We start from the raw sequence: 22,656 nt of genomic DNA, 5'->3' as shown, positions 1-22,656 counted from the left end.
CTTGTGGTTACAACTTAGCTCCTCTTGTAAGTTATATTCTTTTCTCTTGGTAATAACATCTTTATTTACCGAAAAAGAGCCTACTAATCCATCTATACACAACAAGCATGAACCTTAAAAAATCAACATCAGTTTCAACCTCAATCTTGGTAATTCCTAGTGCCTTAGTCATATCCAAACCATCACTGATTGCGTAGAGTTCATAAACTACAAGGTTTATGACAATATATTTGCATGAGAAACTGTAGAGAATATTTCAAGCATCATAACCCCAAGCTTGAACCCTAATGTGATCATACACTTAAGTATGGTGGCGTCCAAAGGGAAGGAAAAGAGAGCAAAAGAGTCGCCAACAAGTTTTAGGAACTTGTAAACCAATCACGAGGTGAAGGTTACACCCCTTAACGATCCATGAGATCGTCAACTCCATAAGGTCTTGAACCAAATAGGGTTTGGGGATGAGGGTACGAATCCAATCTACAAAAGAAGGGACCCGCCCTATAAAATAGGCCTCTACTTTATTCTACTCGTATTCATGTGCGCTTTTTGACTAACATGCAAACATTAGGTTGACCCTAAACCTGTTTATCTATGTTGGTTGAATATTAATGCACAAATAAATCTATTATTGGCGATCACTTGAATTAAAATCATATTAGGCTAAACCAAATTATTAATTATCTTATTAAGCGTGATTTCAAGTGCAAATTCCCTTTAACAAGCATAAAAGGCATTATCAAGCAATAACAATAATAAAATAACATATCAAGCAACATAATAATAACAATAATAATAATAATCAAAATCCTATTAATAATAAATCTTAAATATAATAGCAAGATCCTAGGCATGATACTAACAAGATTAATAACAAATCCTAGCATGTCACTAAACAATAAAGATCAAAGCTTTAAATCTAACATGGTACTAACATGATACTAGAAAGCAATAAATAATATCCTAACATAATACTAGGAATTAATCAAATATAAGCATGCTTTCTACATTGAAATAAAATAAATAGTCTGTGTAAAAAAAAAAAAGAAATAAAATAAATAGTAAGCTAATCTACTTACTTTGAAGCCTCGTACCTCTTTCTAATAAGAAAATACACAAGTTAGTAAACTTCAATGAAAATAAAAGAATTAAGTTAAAGAAAGTTTAGACTGGATTTGGGACCAAACCCTCAGAAAATTGTAAACCTTGCACGTTTAGGGCGAAGGCAACTTCGAACTTGGCTAGATGTTTCTAGATCTTGTGTATGCGGTATTGTGTTTGCAAAAGGGTTGGTTTAGAAAGAGAGAGAGAATATCAAGTAAGCCTTGATGAGAGTTGATGTTCAAAAACGGAGGTCGAGGACCCTATTTATAAGGACTACACGCTGTCGCCAGAAATTCACTCTGTCGCGAGGCAACAAGGTCTGTCGCGTGGCGACAGCCTGGCTTTCACGTGCTTTCCACGCGGAATCCGATCTTTAACCAAATTTGATCTACGGAATCCGTACAGAAGCTAAAATCGTATAATTAAAATAATAATATTTTATTCCAAATAAAAATCCATCCAAATATAATTATTAATCCTAACTCTATTAGAATTTAAAAGAACCTTCTAGAAAATTATAATTAATCCTAATAATTTTAGAAATAATAATTGACACTGGGCCCTCCTCTAGATCATTGGGCCGTAAGTAAAAAATAAACCGGGCCCAGTTTAATATTTTGGCCATAACTTCCTCAATAGTCATCGGAATTGGGCTTATAATATATCGTTGGAAAGCTCTTTGCGAGCCCCATCCAACTACACTATTATTGGACCCTTGTCACGGACCAAACTAAATTGGATTGGCTATTTTTAAAAAAATAAGGTTGTTTTTTTTAAAAACAGAGAGAAGAGAAATTTAATAAAAACTAAACTGCAACACTTGACTTTTCACACTTTCACCTCATTCGATTATGGTTCGACGCGAAAGGTATTCATCACTGGGTTTGGTTTAGGGGAGACACAAATGGGTGTCTACAGAAACCCATCATATATATACCAAGTTCCATTTGAGCATCTAATAATTACTTCTTCCATTGCAACATTATTGCTATGTCGTGATCCATCAGTGTTTAGCTTGAAAAATCCATCCTTTGAATTGAAGGACATCAACCCACTATTGCACTACTAGTCTCCACTTTCTCTTTACATTTACCCTGTAATTTAAATATGATTAGTAAAATGGTAATCTAAGAGAAATTTAGTATAAAGGGAAGTTGCAATTATTGATTTGCTTTTAAAGGTAAATTAATTTCTTTGATTCTCGAATGAATGTGCCACAAGCTGTGTTACCAAGATGACCTTCCAATTCAAATTGAAGATTAAATTATAATTATCAATCTAAACAAGCACTAGTTTTGAAACAAACAAAATAAAGTTTGAAGGAGTATCCAACTTTGAAAGAATATCTATCATTCTATAGGTGAACGGAGGGAAATTAGGTCGTTGACTAACTCCTTTCGGTTAAACAAAATTTATTATAATCCTAAACTAAACCCTAAACAAGTCTAGTACTAAGTTCGGAGTCGAACCACAAGGAACGGTAGAATCGTTCCAGAAAGTTTGGAGCGGGCGCTCCTTGTAGGGGAGTGCGCCCGCTCCTATCGCACTAGGCAAAACCACTTAGCTTCAAACAAACATAACTCCATGTTACATCGGAATCGAGCATATGACCTATTGTTAAAAAGCTCTCAAGATAAGTTTTCATCTCCAATTGGAATCACTCCAAAATGTTTTGTAGATCAAAATATATAGGGGTTTGAAATTCAATCTTTGCGAATTAAGGACATTTCTTCATTACTTGTTCTTTTATGTTTTATGTAATACCCCTCATGATTGCTTTAAAGGAGTTTGATATACTACTCATATCAACAAGATACATCTTCCTTTTAGGGAGCTCATATGCTAAGAATGCTCCATAGTTAAGCGTGCTTGGCTGAGAGTAGTCTTGGGATGGGTGACCTCCTGGGAAGTTTTCCCGGGGTGCGCATGAGTGAGGACAAAATGCGCCGGAAGGACTTGTGTTGGTCTGTGGGGACAGTTGTTGGCCCTCGATGCGCATTTCGTGACAATAGGCCTCTCCCTAATTTGTTTGGGGTCGGGGTGTAACAAATGGTATCAGAGCAACCCTGCGACCGCGTGCTGATCGTGGATAATTAGTCCTATGTCAATCGTCTAGCGGGGGAGAATTCTGGGGCCATATGGCTATAGCCAGACTGGATGTAATACTTTGGCTACCCAGTTGCCATTAGGCGTAATACTGGAGTCCCTAGCTTTCCAAGCGCAACGGGGGCGTTGCCGTTCTCAAGTGGGAGTGTATGTAATACCCCTCATAATTGCTTTAAAGGAGTTTGATATACTACTCATATCAACAAGATGCATCTTCCTTTTAGGGAGCTCATATGCAAAAAATACTCCATAGTTAAGCGTGCTTGGCTGGGAGTAGTCTTGGGATGGGTGACCTCCTGGGAAGTTTTCCCGGGGTGCGCATGAGGGAGGACAAAATGCGCCGGAAGGACTTGTGTTGGTCTGTGGGGACAGTTGTTGGCCCTCGATGCGCATTTCGTGACAATAGGCCCCTCCCTAATTTGTTTGGGGTCGGGGTATTACATTATATATTTCTTCAATCTTGAGCAATGAACTTATCCAAGTGTTCCTAAACATAAGAATAAACCAACAAAGTTTAATCTAATGCAATAAGCAACCAAAATATGCAAGAAAAGCCAAAATTGAGCAATAATGACATTTCACACGCAAACATGACAAATATAATAAAATGTTATTAAAACTAAGTAAAAAAATATGAAAAACTAACTAGAAAATCCTTAAAAATAGTGACGTAAATGACACTTATCAATAGGATATACTTCCTCCGTTTTCTTTTAGATGAAACACACACTTTCTCACGGTATTTAAGAAAATTGGGGTTCACATGATATAATACACTTTAAAATGGGATGAGTGGTTGTTAGGAATGTAATTTAGTAGGCCATGTGCTTTAAATAAGGGAAATAGTATAGTTTTTCCCTAAAGTAACTTTCCTTTTATAGTGTGTTGCAAGTATTGTGACATTTCCTTTTTAGGGAAGTGTTGCAACTAAAAGAAAACGAAGGAAGTATAGAAGAATAGAAACAGTCATGGAATATATAAATATGAGATTTATAATAAAGATCGCATCAGTACTAATTGGAGAGATTAGAGGCATAATGTATTGAGCTAAAGAATTTTCCATTGGAAGAACGATGTGAGCACAATTAATCTAAAGAAACATTTTGTACTTATCAGGAGCATGTAGTTTCCACATGGATTTCCATGAATGCAGATTAGTAGAGATAGTACAATGCTCCTTAATCATGAAGTGAGAAGTTTATCCAAGATTATGAAATCCTTCGCATCACAAATTTATCAGCAAGAACAGTGGACAAAATTAAGTTTTGAAAGTATTACTCCCTTGCATTAGTTGGAGGAATGTTATTGATAAGTGACTTTTATGTCACTTTTAGGGGTGTTTTGTTGAGTCATTTTCCGGCTTATTTTCCAATAATTTAGCTCATTTTATCCTTTAATTCTATTATTTTCTTATTCTTGTCTTTCGTCTTTTATTTGAGTGTTTTGGTTATTTTTAGCGTTTTTTGTTTAGTTTATTTATTAGTTTAATTTATTTTCATATTTAATTTTATTGGATTTTATTGTTCATCTTTATTTTTTTTTTAGTTTTTAGTTTTATTTATTTGTCGTAATTTTATTTTAGTTTATTTAGTTTCTTTTTAGTATTTATTTCCTTTTATTTGTCTCGGTTTCACCCTCGGGTTTGTTTATGTGTAGGTTCGAGTTCAAGGTCCAAGCACAATTCACAAGCTTCCAAGCAACAACCCCTGCTGTGAGCTTAACCATCACCACACCCTTCACTATCCTACACCACACCTTCCATCACCATCTCCCTTGCTCCCTGCTTTCCTCAACACCACCATCAGCAACAGCAACAAACACAACTCCATCTCACCCATTACAACCACTACAGCCACCACACCACCTCTGCGCGCAGCCCCCATCTCGACCACCATCCACCCAATACCAATAACAATTGTTTCGGGTGAAAACAATGGGACCTTGCTGAAGGTCCAAAGAAGTGGTGAAGACTGGGCTCGGTCCAAGTGATGTTGGGCCGAGGGTTTCCTGCACAGCAAACACACGTAAACTAGCCTCGGGGGTGTTGCCGAGGAAGGCCCCTCCGATGCTAAAGTCAGTACAATGTGTAGAGAGAGAAAGCTATGCAAGAGAATAAATTGCTTGAGGCTTTATGTGAATGAATGTAAAATGGAGATATTGATGGATTTTATACCTTTGCACATATGGGAGAAGTGGGCCTTGGCCCGATTGACTTGTCTTGTGGATTGATCTTGACCTTAGCACAAATGGAGGGTTGAACCTTGACCTTGGGCTTTTAATTGGATCATTTAATGACTAGGCCCAATTGGACTAAATTGGACCTAAACAACTTGCCCCCCAGACCCGATTTGGAAGTATGACGGGTCGGGTTTGATTTAATCAGAAAAAGGAGGGAAGTAAATGATTTAATTAATCCAAAAAAATTTGAATTTAAACTGCAATTAATGAAAAAACGGCAGTTGGGTGGATAATGATGGAAGTTGGACGGATAATGGGTAGTTAATTAGAGAAAAACGTGTTTAACGGTTACTTAATGAGGGATTTAAGAGAAAATTAAAGCGCGAACTCCCAAACTTCCCAATTCTGGAAATATAATCAAAGGAGCGCACTATCTCTCCTCATTTCTTCACAAACACGAACCCAGAATTCTCGAGAAAAACCCAAGAACCCGCATCAAAACTTCGCAAATTCCCCGAGCATTAAGCTTAGAAACTGAAATTCGTCACTCCGATTTTGTAGATCGGCAAATTCCGCTTCAGATTAAGGTAATTTCCTTCGATTTTTGTTTGCTTTTCTTCGAATTCGAACTCCTTCCCCTTCTTTTCGACTTTTTCTTCAAAAATCCAACAATGGTGAGAGGAGTTAAAGGTAGAGCCCGTGCTCCAAGAAGAGCAAGGCCAATTCTAGATCCTCGGGACAGGACTGGAACGTGGAATGGAGAAAGGGTGGGGCCTGACCCTGCTGAAGGGATCAGGGTAACCTCTGGGCAGGACGAAGAAGTCCCTGCTGTGCTTTGGGATATGCTCCCTGGTTATGAGGAGTGGGACAATCCCGAGGTAATCTCGGCAATGATAAAGAACACTCCTTACCCTTGGTGGGTAGGGAATGCTGATGAGTATCGGTTTTCCGAGCAAATTGAACTGCATTACGGCATAATGGAAGTCGATGGGTACTGGTGCCGAATACCCGAGGCATCAGATAGAATTCACCGTCCACCCCCTGGATATGTGGGAGTGTACACTAGGCAGTTGCAGTACGGGCTGAGGTTCCCTTTGGATGAGTTCATCCGAGACATGCTTATCCACTACAAAATCTCCCTGTGCCAGCTAACGCCAATCAGCATCCGAAGGGTGATGACTTATTTGTGGGTTTGCAAGTTTTTCAAGTACACGCTGAACCTGCACTGCTTCAAGAAAATCCATCGGCTGGTGCCGAATACTTAAAGTGGGCATGGAGATCATGGTCCTGGGTGGTATCGGATTGAAACCCGGCCCCAGTAGCTAACAATGTGGCCGAATGACTCTTCGGATAAGGACTGGAGAGGTTAGTGGATCTGGGTAAGGGCACCCACAGACCCAGACCATCCTTTCGTCTTTAGCGCCCCCCGGTATCTCTCCGATCTTGACCCAGACATGCTCAGTCTGGGCCCCCTAGAAAATGATGGCCGAGGAGACTACAACCTCCATCAGGCCAGTATATTTGGGAAGAGAGATAACCCAGGGGGGATTGGCCGAATGAAGTTTATTCCAGCAACTTGGCTCCCAGACAATCACTACGTCTTCAAGGAGCACATGCTTACTGTTGTCGGCCTCAGCCGAAAGTTTAGAGATGGTAAGCTCCTTCGGCTGGGGCCGAAGCCTTTTTCTTTTTATTTTTCTGTTTTTGCCTTGCAATTTATCCAGCGTTTTAATATTGCTGAACTAACCTTTGCTCATTCTTTGTGTTCAGAGCTGAACGAAGTCACTGCCAGAATAGACTACGAGCGTCTCGGCGTTGACGTAGGGAGGACCATCCTTACTCGAGCGCCTTCCATCACTGAGCCGAAAGACCGAGACGTGCATCTAGACTCAGCTCATCTCCAGATTGAAGCTTCTGCTCTCTATCAGAGGCAGAAACGTTGGTGGAAGAAGCGTGACCCTTGGTACCGCCTTCTTCCAAAAGAAGAAGAAGCTGCTCAGACAGCCGAAGAGGTTGCCCGAGCAATCGAAGCCTACGCAGGAGGTGAGGGTCACCTCCAAAGCTGCTGAGGAGGAAGCAGCTGAGGTTGAAGCTCAGATCTTGGTAATCTTTCCAGACTTAAGACTTTCAGATTTCTTCTTTTTTTTTTATCTTTTTATTTTTTTTTCTAAACCCTCTCTTGCCCCCCACTCTACAGTCTGAAGGTGGCAGTAGGAGAGAAGGCAAAGCTCCTGCTCGCCCTGAAGATCTTTCAGACAAAGAGTCTAATTCAAAAGACATGGACGAACAGCCTCTCGTCCAGAGGAAGAGAAGAAGGACGGGGCTTGCTGTTGTAGGTCCCGATGGCTTCGAGCTGAGGCCGATGCCAGGGGTCATCATAAGGGAACCTGTCCTTGGCCGAGGCAGAGCTCGGAGCACTAGAGGTGCAAGGGGTCCTCCACCCCCAGTTCAGCCGCCACCGCGCATCCCAACGCCCCCAAGAACCCCTCCTCCCGAAACACGAGAAATGGAGGTGGATCAGAAGACCCCTGAGCCGAAAGAGGTGGCTCAGGGGGGCGAGCTGAACCAGGAGAGCGCTGCAAAGCTCTCCACTAAGGAGGGAGCTACCTCGGAGGTAGCTGAAGAGACAGTGGCAGCCCGCATGACAAGTGCTGCCACTCCTGAAGGATTCGCTGCGGACATTCAGCAAGCTGCTGATGCCCTCCTGAAGCAGCCTGAAGAGAATCCTGAGGTTAAGGAGATCAACCTAGAAGAAACTGCTGAAGAGGCGAAGGACCAGAATGCTGAGGCGCCTTCGTCTTCCATTCCCTCCTTCCAGACCTTCAGATCTGAAGAGATGGGATTCTCGGCCTCCCGCATTCCAATCCCCGAGCACATCTAGGATATCATTTGGGGCTAGAATAGGGAGGCAGCTGCTGCGTACTTCGGCAACTTCTCTGGAATGTCCGAAGTTGAAAAAGCTAGAGTGTGGTCGCTGAAGGCCACAGCTGGAATGGGGGAATCCAGCAGAAGGGTCCCTGACCCTGCCAGATCCAACCAACTGCTGATGATGCAGGTAAATCTTTAACTTGTCTTTACTTTTTCTTTTCAGCTCTTCAGTTATGTTTTTTTTTAACTGATTTGTGCTCCTGTTTCCCAGTTTGTGCATAATCAGACTCTCACTGTAGAGCTGATTGACGACTTGCAGGACAAGCTGGAGGCCGCCAGGGCCGAAGCAAACCTGGCCGATGAAAGGGCAAAGGCTGCTGAAGAGAGAAGGGCTTCAGCTGTTCAATACGAGAAATAGGCTGCTGAGGCCCTCAAGACGTTCTGCGATGCTATGCGGAACGAAATCTTCCCCACCATCTTTGAAGGAGAGGAGCTGATCAACGAATATGAGGTCGTTGATATCCCAAGCTTCAGGGTGGCTGTTGAGCGCCGAATAGCTAAAGAGGTTAACAGTAGAGTTGCCCTTCAGACTCAAGCGCTTCAGCAACGGGTTGAGGTCCTTGAGGCTCAAGGAAAGACTGCTGAAGAGGCAATTGAAGCCAAGGACGCTCAGATTTCTCAGGCTAACTCCCACACTGAATATCAAAGCCTGAGAATTGAAGATTTAGAGTGCCAGCTGAAGGCCAAAATTGAAGAGCTGACTCAGGCTGAGACTGCTACTGACTTGGTTCGGAACCAGCTGCACAATACCAATGAAGCTGCTAATGGGGTTCAGTTGGATCTAAACGAAGCCAAGCAACAACTGGTGGATCAGCAAGCTGCCTCTCAGAAGGCTTTGGAAGATGTCCAGAAGAAGCTTTCTGATGCTGAGAGGCTGTTGGCTGTGCGCAAATTCACTGAAGAACAGTATGGCACAGCCTTCCATCAAGGGTACAAAGTGGCCCGAAGGTTGGCTCTTCATCTGGACCCAAGTCTGGACTTCTACCAGTGTGAGCTGTGGGCTGAAGATCCGAAGCATCCCAACATGCAGTTCGCCAGCCAAGCTAAAATTGACTTGGAGATTTGTCTCCAAGCTGAGGAGCTGGAAGCTGAAGAAGTTGAGGAGGCTGAGAACCAAGAGGCTCAAGGTCAAACTCAGCCTGCTGTAGGCGTCGTTCGAAGTGCGCCTACGTTAAAAGCATGTTGTGAATATGCTTGGCACTCATAGGAAGTGGAAATTGACATATACGATTAGGGACAACGATTAGAGACAAATAAAGTAGGGAGCCGCCAACAAGTTTTTAAGGAACTTGTAAACCGTTCACGGATCATAAAAGGCAACCACGATTAAGGGACAACGATAGGCAACAACGATTGACCCGTGAAGGTTACACCCCATTCATAATCCATGAGATTACTAACTCCATATGGTTCGGAACCACGAAAGGAGGATCGGGGATGATGGTACGAAGTGAGTCATGGAGTCACATTCGCCCGTATTGGCCTCTACTCGATTCTTATTGAGAAAAGTATTCCCGTGATCTCAAAGGCATACAAACAAAATATTCAATTTGCTCCAAACTATTATTAAGCTAAATTGGTTTAATATTAATGCAACATATAATTCTATAATATCTTGATCACTTTGATTTAACAACAAGATTAAAAAGGAACCTAAATCGGTTGTCCAAATTATCTTATTAGGCGTGATTTTCAATTACATATTCCCTTTAACATGCAATATGATGATCAATAAATAGAATAAATAAACATTAATATTGGAAGCAATATAGCAATAAATCCAACAATATAAAATCGTTAGAAAAAAATAGAAATAAAAGGAACATGATTCCTTACTTTGATTTTGTTTGCTTGCTACTATAAAAACAATAAACGCGTTAGTAACTTCAAGGAAAATTAATGAAACAATAATTAAAATGGAATTAAATTAAAATAGAATATAATTGATTTGGGGCCAAACCCTCAAACATTTCTACCTTTCACGCCGTGGTTTAAGGATAGAACCTCGGGTAAAGTACGGACTCCTTGGAGTGCTTAAGGAAGGTATTTTGAAAGAGAGAAGGGTAGGCTAGTGTTTAGGCTAGAGCATAGAAGAGAAATGAGAGAGTTAATTGATGCCCCGTACATCAGAAATGAGGGGGTATTTATAGAAAAAATGTGTTGAGGGAACACACAGAACCCTAAAATGACAAAAACCCTAAAACAGTATCCCGTGACACGGAAAACTGTACCGTGACACGTTAAATTTCCCCGTCAGACGGGAAATATTCCCGTGACACGGTGCAATGTTGGGTGACGCGGGATTCTTTTAACAAACGGGGGAAGAAAACGCGTTAGGGTTTACGCGGAAAAGGCACATACTGTACCCGTGTCACATCAGGTTTCCCGTGTCACGGGACTTTTTACCGTCAGACGGGAGAGAATCCCGTGACGCGGGGATTCCTGCCGTGACGCGGGACAGTTTTGTCATTTTTTTCGTCTAAATTCATTTTTTAACCCTAATTTCGTTCAACATTTTAAATGCCGATTGATAATTTCGGGCCATTTTCTGATTTATTAAAATTGGGCTAAAAATAAGAAAATAATTAAAAAGAAATAAATAAAAGGTTTGGGCCGAAAATAAACAATAAAATAAAAAAGGTTTTGGGCTGAAATTAAAACTATGCCTTTACCAAACATCAAAACTGATCCATGGACTGTTTAATTAAATACAAATTTAATTAAATATGATTTTTAAGCACTCTCGGGATTAAATACTGAACCCGACCAATAATGGCGGTGAAAGGTTGTTCATCATCGAGTTTGGTTTTGGGGAGACATTTTTAGATGTCTACACCTGCCCATTCAGCAGCTGGAACTGAAGCCAACTTAGGGCCCAACACCACTGAGAAGCCTGATACTTCAGCTGAAGCCTAGGGACTCGGGCAGTCGTCTTCAGAATCTTGCGGATCAACTGGTGCTTAACTTATGACTTGCCGCTTCTGAATTTTTTGCCTTTGTTTTGCTTCAGCTTGCCTTGATGTACAAACTGTTTAATTTTGTATTTGTACGTACTTCGGCAGCTGTAATTTTCCGCTTGTGGGCGGCTGCCGATATTTTATTATGTATTTTGAACGTTTGAACTTGGAACTCGTTTTCTGAGCATTATTCTCGTTAATCTGATGCATCTTCTTCAATTACTTTGCCTTATTTTGAATGTTTGCTGTTTCTGAATTTGAAAATTTTTCGCAAAAATTTGCTAAGTACAAAGCTTTCGGCTTGAAGAAATCTGCTGAAGATAAACCTGCACTAATAGTGCCTCTTGCCCCCCCAGTAATCTGAAGACTCAAGTCTTTGGATTTCTGAGTTGGGTTTCATTTCTTTGGTTTTCAGACGAAGCTGAATAAAAAATTTCTAACAGTTGCTATTATTCTTGGTTTTTTGTCTATCTGAAAGAATGGATACCCGAAACACAAGGCTAACTGAAGGCAATGTTTCAAATAATGGCTTTCTGGGATACAAGGCTCAGTTAAGGAAATATCTCAGATTTGTCCATGGACTCATTGTCTTGGAGAACAAGTCTTACTGAAGTTTTACTTCAGCTGAAAGACCAGGGTTCTTTTAAAAGACGAGTTTGTCAACAATCTGAAACCCAGTTACCCGAAGGTGAAGGTTTCGAACAAGGCTGAATAAAAACCCTCAAAGAGTAGATAACATAAATAGAACTTGAAAGAATAAAAAATTGCAAATAATTATAGAAATGGTGGCTCTGAGGCCTTTCATTGATAATTCAAAATGTACTTACAAAGATTGTTCTGCCCCGAAGGGTTTACACATGATATTTCTTAAGTACATCAGCATTCTAGTGGTTTTTCAGCTCAGTTCCATCTAACTGACGAAGTCGGTATGTCTCTGGCTGAAGCTCATCATAAATTTCATAGGGTCCCTCCCATGCAGCTGAGAGTTTCCCACGGATTCGGCTTTTCTGAACTGCAGCAGCATTCCGAAGGACGAGGTCTCCAATTTTGAGGGTGATAAATGCATAATTTTATATATTTTAATACTCTTATATCTATTTGTTAACTCCATTATGATATTAGTGGATAATAATATTCACATTTCTAATATTTTATCGAAAATTGTTATTTTATGAATTATGGGCCATTTAATAGTTAATATGTGAGTGTGGTTGATTATTGTTATGTAATGTGACAGGTTAACAAAATAATGAAAGAATGTTACATTAACTAGGATGGGAGCCACGTGCTTGAGAAGCATTAAGGTTTGTTGCAAGCTGGATTTAAAGAAAAAAAAGAGCAAAGAAAGCCCATATTCTCACTACTCACGTGCAACATATTAAGAAAAGTTAGGGGGCGTTTGGTTCAAACAATGGTATGGGTTTGGAATGAGGAATGAAACCTGGTGGTATGGGGTTGGAACTTGATACTTGATTTCATGTGTTTGGTTTTTATCTAGGAATGACAGTTTTCCTTTTAATTTTAAACTAAAGGTATGGGTATGAGCCATACCCACCTCCCCCCTTAGGTTTTAAAAACCCATACCTTGGGGGTTTGAGGTATGGGTTTGAAAAATGAAATTTCAAGAAACAAACACAAGGTATGGGTTTTGGTCATTCCAAACCCATACCTTATACCTAATATGCTTGAACCAAACACCTGGGTTTTAATGTTTTGCAACCCACTAACTCAAGACTCCTAAAAAGACAGTAGCAGCGGCAGCAAGAGAAAAGCCCAGGAGAAAACCCTCACTACTACTGTATAAATCACACAGAGAGGCAGCAAGGCAAGAAAAGAAGAGAGGAACACACACACGCACAAGATGGAGGAGGGCAGCGAAGAACCAACTACGAAGTACGGCAGCGGTTCGGTGTCCAAATCGTTGATATCTTCTATGGTTTATCATAATTGGGTGATGTTCTCTTCAATTATGAGTAGCTAATTTCTCTATTCTAGGGCTTAGATGAAATCCTATTAGTATGATTTGATAATTTAATTATTTGAGAAGTATTATTGGTTTTATGATTGCATGACTTTATAAGATAATTTGGGTGATTATTGTTTTTCGATTGACGTTAATTATAACTCTTGTAGAACTATCTTTTAACTTGATTGGTTATCTAATTTTACATACTTTGTTCTTGTAGTCCAGAGTGTGATGTTATGCAATGGTGCTTCGTGTTTGTGATTGAGTAATTGAATAGTTTATGCTTTTGCTAGATAAATTACGTCATCTATTTAATCGCAATTACCTTAATTTGTGAGTTTATCCCGGCTTGTAGTTTAGGGTGCTCAATATAACCAATTAAAATTCTCTCTAGTTAAATTGTTAGTTATATTAATAGAGGTGGATTCGCTTGTCCTAGAGTCCCTCTTATTTGATTGCTCTCTGATTTTATTGTTCTTTGTTATCTTATTACTTCCATCAATCTTATTGTCTTATTTAATTTATGTTTTCAGTTTATCAAAACCACTCAATATATTTCTCTTTAATATGAAATTAGTAGACTATAGACCATAGTATTATTCAACGTTCCCTGTGGATACGATACCCTATTATTTATCATATACTACTAGAACTTGTACACTTGCAAGAATAGGGTTTTATAACTTGTTTAAAATCGCTACCAAGTTTTTGGCCTCGTTGCCGGGGAGCGGTATTAGAATAAATTATTCTATTTGTCTACCATAGTTTAACTCTTTAAGTTTATAATTTTCTGTTTCTTTTCTTTTTTTTTCCTTTTTGGTTTTGTGTTTAGTTGTCTTTATCCTTCGTGAGTTTTATTTTCTGTCATAGTAAGTTTTAAAGTGTTCTGATTTCTGGTTTTCTGTGTCTAGATTACGTATTTCGGCCAACACTTTGGGTCAGCCACATAGCCTGGAGAAGAGTCGAGTGAACCTGCCTGGTGCTCTCTCACCACTACTAATTCTGGTTGATTTCAGTCAGTTCTCTGGTGATAGCTCCTGGTTTGTCTTGCGAAGAGTATACTGAAATTTGATTTGCTAGGTGCTTTCCACCCAATCTCTTATTTTGTGTTTTGTTTATGTTTGGTCGTAGATCTTTGCCCTGTGATTTAAGTCCATACGATTCTGAAATTGAACGCACACTTAGAAAGTTGAGAGCTTTGAATAAAAGTAATTCTATTGATCTTGGTTGTAATAAAGAAATAATCATGGCAAATGAAATTAAGCTTAGTGAATTTTTCACCCCTGGAACTTACACTTCACCTGTTGGTAACAGGATGCCTAATGTTGAAGGTAATTTTGAAATTAAACCTCAAATTATTCAAATGCTTCCTACGTTTTATGGTCTTGAATCTGAAAATCCTTACAAGCATATTGATGCATTTTTAGAGGTTTGCTCTACTTTTAGTATATCTGATGCTGCTGCTGATGCTATTCGTATGCGTTTATTTAATTTTTCCTTGAAAGAAAAGGCTAAAGAATGGCTAAATAACAGAAATGTTACAACTTGGGCTCAATTGCAAAAAGATTTTCTCAAGAAATTTTATTCAATAGGTAAATTGAGTGCTATGAGACGTGCTATAACTACTTTTTCTCAAAAGCCTAATGAATTGTTTTATGAAGCATGGGAACGTTTTTGTAGTTTGTTACGTGAATGTCCACATCATGAAGTTCCTAAATGGCAACTAATACATAGTTTTTATTATGGACTAAGTGAACATAATCAACAAATGGTAGATGCTTCTTGTGGGGGAAATTTTATGCAGAAAAATTCTGATGAAGCATGGCAATTATTTGAAGATTTAAGTGAAAATTCACAACAGCATGCTACTTCCTCTCATACTAACGCATCTAATGCATCAAGAACTCTTGGGGGTAAAGGGGGTATTTATGAAGTATCTCATACTCATGATCTTGCATATAAAGTAGATGCTTTGACTAAGAAAATGGACCTAGTGGATATTTTGAACAAAAAGATTGATCAACTTGTGAATACGAATAATTTGCATGTTAATTCCATCAATGCTAATGAAGGGTGTGCGACATGTGGTGATTTTAATCACTTATCTTATAATTGTCCTAATAACTATTCTAAAGTGTCACAGGAACATGTAAATGCAGCCCAAGGGTATCCTCCACACAACGACCATATTCGAACACATATAACCCGGGGTGGAGGAATCATCCTAATTTTTCGTGGAAACAACAAAGTGGAGAAGCACAAAGACTTACCCACATAGGTCAATCTGGTATGAATAATTCTTCTGGTTTTCAAGCTCAAAGGCATGCTTCTCAACCTTCACAACCTGCTAGTAGTAATCCTGACCTAGAAAAAATTATTTCGTCTCTAGGGGCAGTCACTACTTCTGTTCAGAATATTGAAAATAAGATGCATGTTGTTGATTCTCACACACAATCCATAGCTAAATTGGAAACTCAAATTGGTCAGTTAGCTAATGCAATTGGTAAAAGAGATGATGGAAAATTGCCTAGTACTTCTATTGCAAATCCTAAAGGCTTAAATCATGAACAAACTCAAGCGATAATGACTCTAAGGAATGGAAAAGAGTTAGATAACAAAATTTCTAACAAGAAAGGCGATAATGACAATGGTGAATCAATTAATGCAGAGTCTGAAATTACTGAAAATAAAGAAAAATCCCCTTCCCCTAAAAATGATGAATCTGTGATTACAATTCCATACGAACCTAGGATTCCTTATCCTCAAGCTTTAGATGCACCTTCACTTTATGGAAAGAATAAGCATAAAGAAGACATTTTAGAGACCTTTAAACAGGTTCAAATCAATTTACCCCTTCTGGATGCTATTAAACAAATCCCTGCCTATGCTAAATTTCTTAAAGACATGTGCACGTATAAAAGGAAATCAAAAGCTCACTGTTCTAAGAAAGTTGTCTTAAGTGAACAGGTAAGTTCTATTTTGCAATTTGACAAGACACCTAAATTTAAAGATCTTGGAGTTCCGACTATTTCTTGTCATATTGATGATTATACAGTTGAAAAAGCTCTCTTAGATTTAGGTTCAAGTGTTAATTTGATTCCTTATTCGGTGTATGAGCAATTAGGCTTAGGTGAGTTACAACCTTCTAATTGCACTCTACAGTTAGCTGATAGGTCTGTTAGAGTTCCTAGAGGTAGGATTGATGATGTTCTAATTAAAATTGACAAAGGTTTCTTTCCTGTGGATTTTGTAGTACTAGACATGGAACCTGGTAATCCGTCCAAGAATATTCCAGTCATCTTAGGGCGTCCTTTCTTAGCAACTGCTAATGCTACTATTAATTGTAGGTCAGGAGAAATGGATGTTTCTGTTTTGAATATGAGAATTAAGCTTAATATTTTTAAAGCATCCACCCACCCCACTATAGAAAATGAATCTGAATGTTTCCTTGTTGAATTAATTGATGAACTAGTTGAAGAATCTTTACCTGCACTCATTTCTAAGGAGGCTTTAGAGACTAGTATTTCACACGAGAACTTAAAATATATGGATCTAGGGGATGTGTTAGAAGAGTCAATTTCCATTCTTGATGAAGCGCCTTTACTTGAAACCTCTTCTTGGGTGGCTAAACATGAACCTTTACCACCTCTTTCCGAGTCTCCACCTGTACCATCCTTTATTTCCCCACCTCAACTTGAGCTAAAAGCTCTTCCATCTACACTCAAGTATGCATTTTTAGGACCCAATGAAACTTTACCTGTTATTATTTCTTCTCAATTGTCTAATGAACAGGAGGCAAAACTTATCAAAGTTTTATCTGATCATAAGAAAGCTATAGGGTGGTCAATAGCTGATTTGAAAGGGATTAGCCCATCTATTTGTATGCATAGAATATTTTTAGAAGAAAATGCTAAACCTACTAGGGAAATGCAATGTAGGCTGAACCCACATATGAAAGAAGTTGTCATGAAAGAAGTAGTTAAATTGTTAGATGCAGGTATCATATACCCAATTTCTGATAGCCAATGGGTCAGTCCTGTACAAGTTGTGCCAAAAAAATCAGGAATCACAATTGTGGAAAATAGTCAAGGTGAGCTTGTTCCTACTAGACAAACTACAGGTTGGAGAGTTTGCATTGATTACCGCAAATTAAATGCTGCAACTAGGAAAGACCATTTCCCTTTACCTTTTATTGATCAAATCTTAGAAAAACTAGCTGGTCAAAGTTATTATTGCTTTCTTGATGGATATTCTGGTTATAATCAATTGGCTATTTATCCTGAAGATCAGGAGAAAACCACATTTACATGTCCTGCGGGTACTTTTGCTTTTAGACGTATGCCTTTTGGTTTATGTAATGCACCTTCGACATTTCAACGATGTATGATGTCTATTTTCTGTGATATGATTGATAAGTTTTTAGAGGTATTTATGGATGATTTTTCTGTGTTGGACCTTCATTTGATGATTGTTTGAATAACTTGACTTCTGTTTTAAAAAGGTGTGAAGAGGTAAATCTAATTCTAAGTTGGGAAAAGAGTCATTTCATGGTTAATGAAGGCATTGTTTTAGGTCACAAAATTTCAAAAGAAGGTATTGAGGTAGATAAAGCCAAAATTGATCTTATTGCTAATCTTCCAATTCCTACTTCTGTCAAGCATGTTAGATCGTTTCTAGGGCACGCTGGTTTTTATAGGAGATTCATTAAAGATTTCAGTAAACTTGCTAGACCTCTTACTAATCTCCTTGCTAAGGATGCTACTTTTGATTTTGATGAAACTTGTGTTGAGTCTTTTGAGAAAATAAAATCCTTGCTTGTTTCAGCACCTATAGTACAACCTCCTGATTTCTCTTTGCCTTTTGAAATCATGTGTGACGCATCTGACTATGCTATCGGTGCAGTCCTTGGCCAAAAAGTGAATAAGGTTCCTCATGCAATCTATTATGCTAGTCGAACTCTAACTGATGCACAGAAAAATTATACTACTACCGAAAAAGAGATGCTTGCTATTGTGTTTGCCTTGGACAAATTTCGCTCCTATCTTTTATGTTCAAAGGTTATAATATATTCTGATCATGCAGCTTTAAGGTACTTGTTGTCTAAGACGTTGTCAAAACCAAGACTAATTAGGTGGATTTTATTAATTCAGGAATTTAATCTTGAAATTAGAGATAAAAAAGGGTCTGAAAATTCAGTGGCCGATCACTTATCTAGGATAATTCTTGAGCAGAATACTGACCATTCCTTGCAGGATAGTTTTCCAGATGAACAATTGTTCGCTGTTTCACAGACGCGCCTTCCATGGTTCGTACATATTGTCAACTACCTTGCGTCTGGTAAGATACCCTCCCAATGGACAAAACAAGAAAAGGACAGGTTCTTTTCTCAGGTTAAGTATTATTTTTGGGAAGATCCCTATTTGTTCAAGTATTGTTTTGATCAAGTGATTCGTAGGTGTGTACCAGAAAGTGAATATCATGCTATCTTAAATTTTTGTCATTCATATGCATGTGGTAGGCATTTTGGGGGTCGTAGAACTGCTGCTAAAATTCTTCAAAGTGGTTTTTATTGGCCCACCTTATTTAAAGATGCACATCGATTTTGTCTTGCTTGTGATAGATGTCAGAAAACAGGAGCTATATCGCGTCGTAACATGATGCCCCTCACCCCTATTTTAATTGTTGAAATTTTTGATGTGTGGGGCATCGATTTTATGGGTCCCTTTCCATCTTCTTTTGGCTTTACTTATATATTGGTTGCATTAGACTATGTGTCTAAATGGGTTGAAGCTAAAGCCACAAGGACTAATGATCACAAAGTTGTAATGGAATTTGTCAAAGATAACATATTTTGTCGGTTTGGTGTTCCTAGAGCACTTATTAGTGATGGGGGTAGTCATTTTCTTCATCGTTCTTTTGGGTCATTGCTTAAAAAGTATAGTGTGACATACAAGGTAGCAACTCCTTATCACCCTCAAACTAGTGGTCAGGTAGAAGTTTCAAATCGTGAAATAAAATCCATTCTTGAAAAGACGGTAAAACCTGACAGGAAGGATTGGTCTTTAAGGTTAAATGATGCACTTTGGGCATATCGTACTGCTTTTAAAACCCCGATAGGAATGTCACCTTATAGACTAGTCTTTGGGAAGGCGTGTCATCTACCCGTAGAATTAGAACATAGAGCTTTTTGGGCTACTAAAGCATTTAATTTTGATATGAAACAAGCTGGTTCTAATCGTCGCCTTCAGTTAAATGAATTGGATGAATTGCGTAATGATGCTTATGAAAATGCTAAGATTTATAAGGCTAAAACCAAGGCATTTCATGATAAAACACATTTCTAGAAAATCTTTTGAACCTAATCAGCAGGTTTGGCATTTCTAGAAAATGCATAGAGGGGCCTCGCATGGACCCTTTGGTTGTAAAATTTGTTGATTCTCTGCTTATAAGAAGCCATTCTGTCTCGGGCTGAGTCTCTTACTTCGTCGAGGAAATCAAGAGATTCCTTCATAAGTTGCTCATTCTCAGCCGAGAAGTGGTGCACTCGTAAACTTTCAGAACCGATTTCCACTGGAAGAACGGCTTCGGCGCCATACACCAGCTCAAAAGATGAATAGCCCGTTGCCTCTTTTTCAGTTGTCCGAAGTGACCAGAGGGTTCTTGGAAGTTCCTCTATCCACTTGGACTTTTGATCTTCAACTCTTCTTCAAAGCATTGAGGATCTGTTTGTTTGCAGCTTCGGCTTGGCCATTACTTTGTTGGTGACACACTGCTGAATATGCCAACTTAATGCCGAACTGATCTGTGTATCGCCTCAGCGGCAGATTATCAAATTGCCTCCCATGATCAAAGACAAAAACCTTCGGAATACCGAAGCGAGTAATGATGTTCTGCCAGATGAATTTCCTGACAGTTTGCTCTGTGATATTCGAAGCTGCTTCAGCCTCAATCCATTTGCTGAAATAGTCGATGCCGACTATCAACCATTTTTTTGGTATGGTGCATCTGGAAAGGGTCCCAAAATATCCAACCCCCATTGGGCAAATGGAAGTGGATTAAGGATTGGCTGAAGGTCTCTAGATGGCTGATGGATGACTGGTGCGAATTTTTGACATTTTTCACATTTTCTGACCAGCTCCTTAGCATCTAAGATCATGGTGGGCTAGTAATATCCGGCCCTTAATGCCTTGTGGGCTAGGGTCCTTCACCCAATGTGGTTCCCACAGATGCCGAGGTGAATTTCCCGAAGGATGTAATCCGCATCTATTGGGCCCACGCATTTCAGTAATGGGGCTGAGAAGGATTTCTTTAGAAGCTCTCCTCTGAAGACGATGAACCTTGAGCTGGTTTTCTTCAGTTTGGAGGCTAAAATTCTGTCTTCGGGATTTTCTCCCCGAAGCTTGAAAGCTAGGATGGGGTCCATCCAGCTGGGTTCTTGGTCGGTGCAGCACACCTCAGGTGCTTTGTCGACACTTCTTTCTCGGCGCACTTCCACATATACAGATCTGTTCAGATCGGTAAGAGTTGAACTGGCAAGTTTGGAGAGTGCGTCGGCTTGAGCATTCTGACCCCTTGGGATCAGCTGAACTTCAAAAGTTCTCAGCTTTGCAATGACTGATTTGATCTTGGCAAGATAAGCTATCATGGAGGGCTCTTTGGCCTCGTAGCTGCCACCGATCTGATATGCAACTAGCTGAGAGTCTGTTTTCAGGAAGACATGTTCGGCTTCCAGAGAGATGCACAATTCCAGGCCAGCAATTGCTGCCTCATATTCAGCTTCGTTATTCGAAGCCTTGAAAGAAAATTTGAGTGCATACTCAAAGGATTTGCCTTCGGGAGAGGTTATCACTACCCCTGCCCCCGAACCACTTACAGTGGAGGATCCATCCGTAAATACGGTCAATATTTTCTTTTCATCGTCTAGCGTCTCCTGGTACGAGCATTCGGCCAGGAAATCCGCTAGAGCTTGAGCCTTGATGGCTGCTCTCGGCTGGTAGCTGATGCTGAACTCGGTGAGCTCAAAAGCCCACTTGGCCAGCCTACCGGATTTTTCAACTTTGCCGAGAACTTTTTCCAGCGACTGATCAGTTAAGAACACTATCTGATGACAATCAAAATAGGGCCTCAGCTTCCGAGCAGCTACCACTACTGCAAAGGCAACTTTCTCAAGTAGAGGGTAGCGAGTCTCGGCATCCATCAGAGTGTGACTGGCGAAGTAGATCGGTTGCTGAATTTTATTTTCCTCCCTCAGCAGCACTGCACTGATGGTGGCTGGGCTAACAGCTACGTACAGATACAAAGTTTCTCCCTCTACTGGACTAGCCAGTGTTGGGAGCTGTGCCAGATGCTTCCGAAGCTGCTTGAAGGCTTCTTTTTGCTCATCTTCCCAAACGAGCTCTTTTGTTTTTGGGAGTTTCAGGGCTTTGAAGAAAGGTAACCCCTTATCCGAAGCTCTAGAAATGAACCTCGAGAGGGCTGTCATTCTTCTGGTGAGCCGCTGAACGTCCCTCTTTGTTTTCGGCTCAGGAAGATCGAGCGCTGCTTGAACTTTGGAGGGATTGGCATCAATCCCCCTCTTGCTGACCATGAACCTAAGGAATTTCCCTGACTTCACACCGAAGACACACTTCTTCGGATTCAGCTTCATTTGGTGTTTTCTTAAGGTGGCGAAGGTTTCAGCCAGGTCCTTAACATGGTCTTCAGATTTTTTGCTTTTGACGATTGAATCGTCAACATAGACTTCCATGTTTCGGCCTTTCTAATCGGCAAAAACTTGATCCACCAGTCTTTGATAAGTTGCCCCCGCATTTTTCAATCCGAAGGGCATCATTTTGTAATTGTACACCCCAGCGTTCGTGACGAATGCCGTCTTTGCACGGTCGTCGGGGTGCATGAAGATCTGATGATACCCCGAGAATGCGTCCATGAAACTAAGCAAGGCATGGCCACTTGTCGAGTCGACTAGCTGATCGATCCTCGGCAAGGGATAGAAATCCTTCGGACAAGCCTTATTTAGGTCTGTGAAGTCAACGCACATTCTCCAGGTACCATTGGCCTTCTGAACCATCACCACATTTGCCATCCATTCTGGATACTGATAGGGTTCGATGAAGCTTGCATCCAGCAAGTTTTTGACTTCGGCCGTGATGTCTCGGTTCTTATTGGCGGAGTAATTCCGCTTCTTTTACTTAACTGGACGACACGTTGGGTCGACATTAAGCTTGTGGGAGATGAGGTCTGGACTTATCCCAGGCATATCAGCTGCCGAGAAAGCAAACACATCTCTGTTGTCCCGAAGGAGTTGAATAAGATCACAACGGGTGTTCGGATCAAGGTCCCTCCCGATTGTTACACATTTCTCGGCATCTCCTTCGGTCAATTCGACCGTTTCAGTCTGCTGGTCCAGGTCCATTGTTGATG

At 40.0% G+C, this 22,656-nt stretch overlaps 1 protein-coding gene and 1 non-coding gene across 3 annotated transcripts; one reads left to right on the top strand and one right to left on the bottom strand.

The window, feature by feature from the left end:
• The first annotated feature begins 13,031 nt into the window (after positions 1 to 13,031).
• Positions 13,032 to 16,254, top strand: LOC145614284 (uncharacterized). Of its 2 annotated transcripts, none has more exons than XM_081669313.1 (2): positions 13,032 to 13,163; positions 14,148 to 16,254. In XM_081669313.1, the coding sequence occupies exon 2, from the start codon at positions 14,354 to 14,356 to the stop codon at positions 15,512 to 15,514; it is 1,161 nt and encodes a 386-aa protein (XP_081525439.1). In that variant the 5' UTR covers positions 13,032 to 13,163; positions 14,148 to 14,353; the 3' UTR covers positions 15,515 to 16,254. The 2 variants fall into 2 exon arrangements, with proteins under 2 accessions (XP_081525439.1, XP_081525438.1); XM_081669312.1 differs by having other exon boundaries at positions 13,032 to 13,221.
• LOC145615747 (small nucleolar RNA R71) lies at positions 14,840 to 14,946 on the bottom strand. The gene has a single exon (XR_014107340.1). It is a non-coding gene; the product is annotated as a small nucleolar RNA R71 (small nucleolar RNA).
• Positions 16,255 to 22,656: the final 6,402 nt, after the last annotated feature.

This window comes from Chenopodium album, chromosome 25 (assembly GCF_948465745.1).
Source record: "Chenopodium album chromosome 25, dcCheAlbu1.1, whole genome shotgun sequence".
NCBI classification, from domain to species: Eukaryota; Viridiplantae; Streptophyta; class Magnoliopsida; order Caryophyllales; family Amaranthaceae; genus Chenopodium; species Chenopodium album.
The sequence above is the reverse complement of the archived record's forward strand: the minus strand, read 5'-3'. Positions and strand labels throughout refer to the sequence as shown.